Source organism: Fulmarus glacialis, unplaced genomic scaffold (assembly GCF_000690835.1).
Source record: "Fulmarus glacialis isolate BGI_N327 unplaced genomic scaffold, ASM69083v1 scaffold35232, whole genome shotgun sequence".
Classification (NCBI taxonomy): domain Eukaryota; kingdom Metazoa; phylum Chordata; class Aves; order Procellariiformes; family Procellariidae; genus Fulmarus; species Fulmarus glacialis.
In genome coordinates, this window is record NW_009196565.1 from 7152 (window position 1) to 18509 (window position 11358).

Here is an 11358-nt window from a genome sequence, read left to right on the forward strand (position 1 = left end):
TCACTTATCTAACCACATTTCCCAAACAAGACTTGCCCAAAACACATTTTTCTGTAACCCAGAAATTCAAACTTTAGCCTGTCACTTGAAAGAGCAAAGCACTAGGATAAGATAGATACATACACACACGTGCACACACATGCATGCACGTAATGCAGAACTCCAAAGATGACCTAGAGTTAAGGGAGGACAGAATTGATGGTGAAAGCTGGCCTTCAGAAAGCCACGTCTTTGATGTCAAAGACTGTACATTCCTCCAAGGAACGTTTCTTTCAGAGAATGACGTACTTGTTTAATTCACAGGCTAATAGCTTGCAGCTCTCAGTACAAAGCTTTAAATGGTAGCTGCATTAAGAACAACAACAGTTATCTAGAAAAAGCACCATTTTTTAATACCATGCAGTTAAAAAAAAAAAACAACACAAACACAAAAACAAAAAACTCAACCAAAACAGAAAAGATGAACTTAAATACTGTGACTGCCCTGGCTTCTATGTTAGAAAACTTGAGTTTCTCCGAAATACCGATCATCATTAAAGTATAAAATGATTTCCTTCCATTTACAAAACTATTGCTACTATCCACACACAAAAGAGGCTACTGAAAATTCATGTGATTTATTGAAGTCCAGCAATATGGACTGACAAGACAACAAACCTGACTACCATCTTGCTGCTACAGAAAGGACAGTCCTACTTCCCTCCTTCATCCCTGTGGCAGGTGCCTCCTTGGGGCAAGGTGGGATTTCTAAATCTACAACCAGCGCATTCGCCTGGCTTGAAACAATACTTAATAGGGTATAGAAGTAAGGTGGGAAGCAGCCTTCAGGCTGACTTAACCGGTTGTCAAACAGAGCCCCAAAGATGCTGCCTCACCACATGCAGCAAGGCTGACCGGACACCACTGCTGCCAAAGGAGACAATTCTGCCTCTTCCCAAAATTTCAAGCAAATCTGACTAAAAAATCAGGCTCCACAAATTAGGTTTCAGCTAACCCATGCAGGCACACAAACCTCACCACCATGCAAGGGAATGGCAGGATAGCTCCTTCTGGCAGCAGGACAACCTCATCTGCTTAAACCACTCGTGAAGCTAATATGAGGCTACACACAGAGTCCCTTCAGGAAACACAGAAGGAGCACCTATCATTTCAACAGTTCATCCAGTTCTCAGCCCCTACCTCATCGTAAGCATAAAACAAAACAGTGGCTAGAAATCAAGGTTTGAAGTTAAATAAAAGCATTCTTAACAGTAGGAACTGATTATTATGGGTCCTCTTCTCAGGGTTTGGAATGAAGGGCAGGGGGAGGGGACGCAAAGGAGATGGTATCCAAAAAACTGAAAAGGAGCCAGAAGTCCACTCTTACAGCCAGTATTAATTCACTTAACTGTTCCACTTACTGATATTGAAAGTGTTAGAGACTTTCACATCCCTGCACATCAGAATATTCATCCTTCAATTTTTAAGCTCTCATCTCCAGGAAATGTAACGCATACCAACTACAACCAGCTATCCCCAGAAAAACCGCACTGTAACTAGTGAGCACGATGGATCTCAAAGCAAGCAAGACCTGCACGAATGCTTTCTGCATGAAATAAGCAATCCACTCAAGTATAGTCTCTGATTCATTTGGGACTTAATGGTTCATGCAGCATGTTTCAGGAAGTCATCTTTGACAGACTGCTTGGAAATCCTAGTAAAAAAAAATCGGATTTGGCAAACAGGCTCTGCCTTACTAAAACACTTCTGATCACTCAGAGTGGCCTTATCCTGCCTGCTACTTTATCTATTTTCCACTGGCTTTCCGCGACAATAAAGCAGCAGTACACCTCACCTTAGGAGTGACAACTTGTAAGCACCAGACTTTAAGAGCCGCAAACACAGCCGAGGCTCTGTCATACCTCCCAATATTCACACTCTGCTCCTCTCCCCTCCTCCCACACCCACCATGACCACCTCTTCCTAGGTAAGCTCCAATCTCTACAATCTAGCAACTCGTTCTTTTTTTTTTTGGTCACTATCCAGCCAAAAATTGCAAAAAACTTTGATCTCTTTCTAGGAACAGGATCGGCCAGTACAGAAAAGAACTCTCCAGCCTTGTTCAAATTGGACAATACATTCTTTTAAGGTAAGCTAAGCCAGAAATCCTCTTGACCAAAAATACACGCTAACTTGTGACACACACACACACTTTCCACCATGTTAGGCATCTTGAGTTTAGCTGTGTTTCCAAAAAGGAAAGTAAAAATTCAAGCCATCAGACTTAAGAACAAAAACTATGTGTTTTGGCTAAATGTGTATTAAGACGAGTGAGGAAATGAAGCCTTTTCTTACCCTCTTATTTCAGCTTCAAATTAGATTTTAATTTTCTCCCAATATTTCTGCAAGAGATCCCCCTTCTTCCATTTTCTATACCAGCAAACAAAGGTGCTAAAACCAGCAGGGACAGGAGCCAAATCCACTCCCCTTCAAACATCACTGGAATTTTTTTAGTGCTGTGAAAACACAGATACTGCGAGGCTATGTCCAGTTTAAGAATCCAGGGGAAAAAACATTCTCTATGACTTTATTTTCCTGCTCTTCAGAAAAATCCCATGGGATGATATCATTCATCTCTTGTGCTGTGTTAGACCAGAATCAGACCACGCCCTTCACATTTAGATGTGATAATTCTGATCAACCTATTTAGGTAAGAAAGTACCTATGATTCACTAGTAAATACCATTGAAAAATTGGAAGGAAAAGGATATCCAGTGCAGAGGAAAGAAGAAAAAAAAAAAAGAACAAAACCCAAAAAAACCCCCACCAATAAAAAAAGCAAGTTTCAGTACGCACACAAGCAGCAATTCAAGTACTGAGAAAATTTTTATTTTCAATAGCTCCATGCATAGCATTATCACTGGATTCATTAACTGAATGCATTGCCTGGATCGATTCCGATCTCAAGCTGAGCTCGCATTAAACCTTCTCCCTTAAGGGGGCAATCATAAGTTCTCCTCCCTCAGCTGCATATTTTTATGAAATACTCAAGAATTCAATGTCTTCAGTATCTCCTTCTCTTTCAAGTTTGGATTAAATTAGCAAAACTGTGACAGTGAAGGGAGAGAAACATGTATTTTGGTTTCCTAGGAAACCAGACTCAAACAGAACTGCAAAACTCATTTCTTGATAAGATATATTTATTCAAAACATTACCCAACTTGAAGTTCATCTTAATAAAACAAAACCAAACCAAACCAAACCACACCAACAAAACCACAGAAAAAACATACACCTAATTGTTTTCCCCAAAGGCAAGCCACTGAACTGATCCTACGCTATGCTCCGCTTCCCATCTCCCCTCACTGCAAGCCAATACAGTAAGTACTGCTCCAATACCAGCCCGTCTCTCTTCTCTCCTTTAAAAAAAAAAATGGATTTTTAAAAAAGCTCATCTCAATTTCCAAATCCAAAGTAGTCTGAATGTTGCCAAACCTATGTTTCACAAGTCCCACTAGCAAGAACCCACCATATCATGCAGAAGTTACTGAGCAAACATGCACACATCTGAACTACACAAACAACAAAATATTGTAATTTCTACAGAAGATTAACAGAAGAAAAAGCCCAGAAGAAAGCTCTGATACAGCTCAATATGAGCTGGAAAATTAATCTAGAGATCTTCAAGTCTTTTCTATGCTAAATAATCTTGTTCTATGTAGTTTTTACCTTGATTATTTTCCTTAGGTACTTGTTATGTATCAAATGAACCCACATTCCTCTCTGCTAACTATCATAAAATAAAGGAAACAGGCCTAGATTAGAGAAGTCAAAATCAAGTTACATAAGGGTCCAAAAATAAATATCTAAGAGACACTTATTGAAGGCAATCTGTACAGAAAAGTGAAGTTCTGCTCTTCATTTAAGACATTTTGAAGAATTTGGGAAGAACTAAGACATGTTTTTTGTTACCTTAAAAAAATTCAGATGCATAACCTTTACAATACTAACTGGAATTATCATAACTGATATATTAATGAAATTACGATGTATTAAACATGAAATTATTAATTTCACAGTGGTTGGAAAGTATCTTAGCTTCTTTTATTACTATTTTTTTATTTTTATTTTTAAAATCAAGTGTAAATTACTGTTAGTGTTTTAAAAAAAGCTTCTCTGTCATGGGAGACTTAGAGCAGTAACCCCTAAATTTAAGGGTCACAAAGTACCAGACATGCAGAAGGGAGAAAGTAAAAGTTAGCATATGCTTTTCATCAAAATGCGAGAGCCTCAAAAGTCCTGAGGCAAAAGCAGTCTTGTCATTTGCTTTTTTTGTCTTTGGAAGGAACAAAATCAAAAAGCTTAAAAGCATAATTTGACATAATTTAAAAAAAAAAAGTAAAAAAAAAAAAGTAGTTCTTTATCTTTCAGAATCATTTATAAAAACCAGACTAAGAATTGAATGCATATAGCATTTATCAGTTATCTACAGCTTTCTTTTATGAACTCTGATGTTATAGCTTCAAAAGAGCATCCAGAGGCAAGATGACAAGTGAAAGCAAGAAAAGTGCAAAGTTTCTAGAGCAAAAGACTCAAAAAAGAGGTTCTACGTAGTTCTGAAGGACAGATTGTTGGTATTTTTCCAGAGAGCTATAGGCAAGTTTCTCTGGCCATCAGGTTTTCCTGAAAACTAGCCTGCATGCTTATGTGACACAAGCGAGGACTGGTAATTTGTACTATTTCGTGTACGAACAGTAGAGTCATGACAGCACTGACTAGCCTTCAGCTAGACTTTTCCTACTGTTTTGATCACATTCAGATACCAAATTAATTCATTTCTGTGCAAAAAACTTATTTTTGCCCATAAAACTGAAGTAACTTAAGACAGACAGAGAAGGCATAGCATGTTCTACAAATTGCAAATTACATCTTTGAAGACTGGAGTTAAGACATATCAAGTTTAATTTCAGTTGTCATTTCCATGTCTTTTCCCACAAGAACTGGGGAAGAGTTAGCCCAGTTTCTCTGCGGGGTAAAAGAAAAAAAGGAAAAAAACCCCTAATATTAGGAGGTTGCAATCCCTTACAGGAAAGGTTAGTCTTAACAGGTGAGAAGCTTTAAAAATTAAGCCAAGGACAAAATTGTTTTCTGGATAGCTAGTGAGGACAGTGAAACTCTGCATACTACTTTAACCTATCTCAAACACAAAAGACTCACAGACTGTAGCGCAAGCACCTTCAAATAAAAGTTACCAGTCATGGGTTGTCAGACGGTCCCTATTAACTAATCCTTATGATCTCAAGAGGTACTAAGAGAATAGTTAATACTGTAGAAAGATGGTTAGTACGGTTAAAAGGAACTTGTACTGTAAATTACTACTAACAGTGATTTATCTTCTGAAGGCCGGTTCTGGAGGAATGCATTCAGGTATGCTTAGAGTAAGAACTCCTGCTTTGAATACTTGGAAAGTGTACTTCCTCCAATGCATCTCTCTAATATTTTTATGCTGATCACTAAAAAACAAGACTCAAATTAAAGATTTTTCACCCCTTTCACCAGAGGATTCTTGATTCTACAGCAAAATAAAGAAGCCTGACAGATGCAACCAAAACTAGAAGAGGCAAAATGAAATACAACGCCTTTGCTGCAGAACAAAAAAAACCTTTGTCTAATCACATGATTGACAAGATAAAGATGGAAGAAGCCCATGAACCTTCCTGGTGAACCAGATGAGCAGAAAAAAAAACATTTATTAGAAAAATAGCAAAACGTCATTTTGACACACAGAAAGAAAAGCTAATAGGTAGTCAGAGTTTAGATGTGTTCTCTTCATGCAGTGCACCTAACATAAACATTAGATTTGGCTGCTATGTTTTCAAATATGTTTACTCAGCAAGAAAAATCATCTAAATTATTTAGCCAATGCAAAAGAAGACTCAAAGTCTTTTATAAAAAGCAATCATATGGGACAGACAATATTTCAAAAATAGCTGGACTTCAATTACAGCATTTTACCAGTATAGCCAGAATACTACAGCATTTATGAGGGGAACTTGAGATGAAGAATAAATTCTCAATCTAACTGTAACAACTATAAGCTGTTTTGCCCTCACTTGAGGCATTTTGATTAAAAAAAAAAGCTGCACAAATTTTGCTCCAAAAACTGCTGAATCTTAAGAATATACGTTAGTAGTAAAAAACATGCAAGTCACTAGAAGGTTTTAGAATTAGCTTTTATGAGCAAGCCACACAGCAGTCTCAGCATCTCGTTGAGCAGCAAAATATAGATGTAAGTAATGCTGATGTTACAAACCCTGGGATCTTAAAAAAAACAAAAAAGAAAAAAAAAAACAAAACAAAAACCACCAAACTTTCACGCCACCCAAAACCAGGGTCAACGGTTATTCTTCAATGCCTAACCTAATTCCTCAAGTCATCCCAGTGCATCTTTTGTTTTGTGCATCTTTAGACCTTGCTCCTATAAGCAAGAACTGTCTTCGCTGCACACCTTGCACACCACAGCACGGAGCACGCTGTCAGTGCTTCAATACAGAAAAATAAGAACACATTGGCATTTTCTTATAAAAAGTTGCAGGATACAAACCTCCAGGAAGATATGATTCGCTTGCTGTGTCATCACCATCATCTCCATCTTCATCATCACGACTCAACAAATTATTTACAGCAAGGTTTACATCAAGATTTGTTCGCTGGAGTTCCCGAATAATAATGCTTCTGGACTTTCCTTGTAAAACAACTTGTGCCTGTAAGAGCAGAGTATAATTGCTTACTGGTCATTCTCAGCTCACCAAACACCATTCATAAGAAAAGAATGCATAATTCTAAAAGAAGTCTAATAAAAACCAAAAGACAATCACAGTACATACAGACAAAGACTCACATAGATTTTTCACAGTATTTTGTACTAGATAGTCAACCTTCTCTCAGTTTAAGCTAGGCCACTGAATTCCAACTTTGGTGCTGAATTTCCTAATGGAATCTTAGAATCTACTTCTTGAAATACTTAATGCTGTAGTTAAAGGATAAGCAAAATTTGTTTTTGAGAATGTTCTATATGTTTTTATAAAAGTGTTTAAACTTACTATGTCAATCAATTGTTTGACTGACAGTTTGCAATGTTGACTGAGTTTTGCAATCAACTGTTGTTCCAAAACTACACCTCAATCCCTATCTTTTTGACACTGGTTTCTCTCTCCACTGCCCTTCAATATGTAACCACCTTACTTCCTCTGTTTTTCTCATCATTCTGTTTCTAAACGCTTATACTCAGCAGTTTCTGCAACATTTAGATTTTTATTAGCAAAAGTGCAAATGCAGAAAAAAACCTTCCGAATGTTAAACAGATGCAATGAATTTACAAAAACCAGAAGCATTCTGGTCTATTCCACTAAACCTATGACTCAGAGCATTTTGTTTCTCCAGACAGACTACCCTCACAAACTGTGTGAAGAAGGTAAGAAACCAGTACTGAATGTTTTCATAACACAGTAAAAATGAGGCACCAAATAAAATGGTCTGTTGGCAAGCAAAAAAAAAAAAAAAGGGACCTTTTAACAGCACACAAAGGTAAACTTTTAATCATAACATTTTACGCCAGAAGTTTACAGATTTTTGAGACACAGTAGAATCTATGTTATATAGTCCAGTTGTGAAGATGTTTCCCATTGGTCTCCTTTAAAGTTACCCTAAAAATATTTTAGACACCTTCTGTTTTAAAGGTAGACAAAGTATGCTATTTTTAAAAAAAAAAAGCAAAAGATCACAGCAAGGGAAGCAAAGTTACGACTTAACCAACAAACCACATATTAGATTATAGAATGGAACTGTCTGGACCAAGGAATTATTAGTCTGTTTTTCTATTTCATGTAAGGTATCAAGGATGTCAGCAAACACTCTCAAAAAAACCCCACCACTCCACAGTTGAAAGAGACCGCTGGGGGTCATCTAACCAAACCACCTCCTGAATGCAGGGCTAACTTCAGAGTAACCAACACTTCTGGTATCTTGCCTCTGTGAAGGCAGAAGGTCCCAGCTTTTACTGGGTTTTGAATTGAAAAAGAGAAAGGAATTGGAAGCCAGTTTGTCACCGGTGGGTCTGTAGATACCTTGCCTGCTAGCTCCTATCTTGTGCCAGTCATGCTATAGGCCATTCAAAGCATGCAAGCAGATGATTTTTGGCCTAGCAACTAACACCTGTATTCCAAATGTAGACCAGCAACTCGTTTTGAACTAAGAATTAAAATGCATTAACTATTCATATATTTCGAATGTATTATTTTCTTCAAACATAGAGAAAAATGTTGTTTTAACAAACTCCACTTAATCACACAATGCAAAGTCCATCAGCTTATTCAGGCTTTAGTGCATTAAGAGGCAAAAGCAGAGCAATTTATACCCAACATTCATCAGTTACATTTATAAAAAATTAAGTAGAGGTGTCCATGAAGAAAAATTATTAGTACTTTGAAGAGATTAAGTATGTTTAATGTCTTTCATTTAAATCTAAAATGGATCACTCCTTTTATCAAACAAGAAAAAAAAAGTAAACCTGCCCCCGTTCCTTATACTCCTTCAAGAAACTTAACTTTATTAGCTACATGCTTGATACAATTCTCAAATATTTGATTTTCTCAGTATATCTTCCATCTGCATGACATTCCTCATCTAGATCAAACACATACCTTGCCTTAGTGCAAGTTTGGAAAATGAAAATTCTAGAATCCAAAAAAAGTGTATCACTCACACTGCAAATTTAAGAATAAAAGCAATTCAGCTAGAGAAAGTCAATCTTTTCAATTATATGCCATTACTCCTTGGAGAAAATGCACTATTACAACACATTCCTGTTCACATGCTACAAGAAGCTCTCCAGGTTTTTGGCAACAAGCAGTTTCTAGCTCACGTACCTGTGAAATGAGTTCCTCTGGAATGACTGATGCTGGAATCACTGGTTGTGGTTGACTCCCCAGCAGTCCAGATCCTCTATCACGTCCTGTGCGTATAACTCTGGTCTGCCTTCGAGAATCTCGAGCTCCAGCAGATGATCTACCAGAAGATCCTCCTCCACTTCCACCAACCCCTGAACTCCAGCGACTTCTAGAAGATTTAGATTACAATTTTTTTTTTTTAATATAGCAGCATAGTTTGGGGACTACTTCAAGAAGTCAGTCTTTAGTTTTATTATTAATAACTTATAGACAGTCTCTGAAAAATACTGCAGATTGACTTCATAGACAAACACTATGAAAGTATCTCTCAAAACTAGTAAGAACAAGAACACCAGGCAATTCATAAACTTCTGAATTACACAGAAGAAATATAAAAGAGGACTCCAACTGGAAGTTGCTCGCTTTCCTACTCGTGTAGTTGTGTGGATGTATACATACATAAATACATGCACGCACCAATTCCCAAAGTTTCTAAAAGCAACAGTACTAGCAGCATAACATCTAACGCTCAAGTGTTAACTTCCTATATAAAAGCACATATGCAGCAGCTTCATGGTCAGTACACTCTGTTTGACAGAAGGTCACTATACTCAGATGGGTCTTCTAAAATTTCTGAGACTTGATTTACATTAAGAAATTGCTTAAGATTACACTGGAAAAATCAAGTAATCTAATGCAAAACAAATCTTACACTAGACAATTCTCTGATCCTTATGGATGGTTTTCAAGAGATAACTCTACTCTGGACCTATTCCTATTGGAGGAATCAACATCAACTGTATACATTGCAAAAACATGCCTAAACTGACTGAACAGTTTTTTCATTTTTCTATGAGTCAGTATCAAAACAAGGGAGTAAAAAGGCAGTGATTTGTAGAAAGACAACTCACCATCATTACAACTATCCACCAATCTTAACACCACAGAACTGCATCAACTGAATCTGTTCTGGATGTAAGACTAGATACTCTGTTTTCATGAAAGGCTAAAAGACTCTAGTTTGTTCTTCAAGGTTAACTAAACTTTGTTGTACAAATCTACCTTAAAGGATATTGGATATGGTATTACTGCTATTTAGTAATCAGTATCAGCAGAACCTTCCTGCTCTCAACCACCCTAATCTTCAATCTCCTTTCAAGAAAAAGAAAAACATTTAAAATGAGACAAGAAAAAAAGCTATGTTCTCTGAAATAGTACCTAATAAATTCACATTAAAAGTATACCACATGTAGCTATAAAACTAATTAAGTAAGAATACTTGTCTTACATTTTATGGCTTGAGTTGATTACTAATATCCTTCTCTCTTTTTGTTGCTGGTTTTTTTTTTTTTCCCCTCCTGACAAAACTGTGCAATCACAGAATAACTCAAGTATCTGCCTAAGATGAGGCCCAGTCACAGAGACATCTACATTTTCAGGATTCTAGCCAGCAACCACACAGACAATGACAAAACAAAAAGCAATTCAACAATGGCTTTAGGAAAAGTCTTGTCTCATGAGTTAGAAAAAGAACTCTTAAAAAAAAAAAAAAAAAAAGATACTACTGAAAATGGAAAAAACCCAAAACTAAACCCAAACCAAAGAAGAATGTGACATTTTAAATAAAACATGCCAGTTAATCTGTTTCTAAAGGTAGGGCACTGAGGGGAGAAGAAGGGGGCCGAAGAGAAGTCAAATTCTTCCTACACAACAATTCTCAATTCAACTCTCAGCAGGGAAGATGTGGGTTTAAAGAAAAGGTTACGTATTAGATTTTAATACTTATTACAGATGCATTTTCTAATTTAAGTTACAAACTATCAATGACAGACTTAAGACATCTAACAGTTGAAGCCATTTATATTCATATAATAATTCAAATATTCCAAGTGTGTTCTAACTTCGTCCTGTTATAGAGAAAAAAAAAAGATCATAAGGACACAGCTATTCCTATTAAAGCTGTCTAAACCTAGAATAAATATTAATATAGAATGGAAATCTTTCTGCTCATTTCTGCTCACCTACTAGTTTTCCACATCTCTCCACTGCCCACTAGCATGCTAGCAATTTTCCAAATCCAGTGATCTAATCTAAGGGCTCCACAGTTTGAACGTTTTTAGACTCAGTTTATTAAGTTAAGTATTCTCTTCATTTAATAGAGCAGTTATAGTGTCTGCTGCTACTCTACTAGTTCAGTGACTTTCAACTACCTAGTTCTGAAACATGCAAGGGAAGAAATTAGGAACTCTTCAGGGTTGGTCTCCTAAGCCCATAGATTCAAACAATTTTAACCGGTTATGCTCAGGTAAAAATAACAAGGAAAAAAACATCCTACATTTTCCACAGTAACATGACAATACACATTTGCCTTTAAAGTTTAACACACAGATTTTAGGTTCAGATGCACAAAGGTTTCACAAAAAGGGGGGGG

At 36.7% G+C, this 11358-nt stretch overlaps 1 protein-coding gene across 1 annotated transcript in view; it reads right to left on the reverse strand.

Moving 5' to 3' along the window:
* Nucleotides 1-9096, reverse strand: part of LOC104072706 (E3 ubiquitin-protein ligase UBR5-like) — a gene marked incomplete at both ends in the record, with an annotated part of 12589 nt that extends 3493 nt beyond the window's left edge. Inside the window, 2 exons of the mRNA XM_009572240.1 lie at nt 6584-6743; nt 8907-9096. Of these exons, the coding sequence (XP_009570535.1) occupies nt 6584-6743; nt 8907-9096 (350 nt within the window). The remainder of the gene's footprint in view (nt 1-6583; nt 6744-8906) is intronic.
* Nucleotides 9097-11358: the final 2262 nt, after the last annotated feature.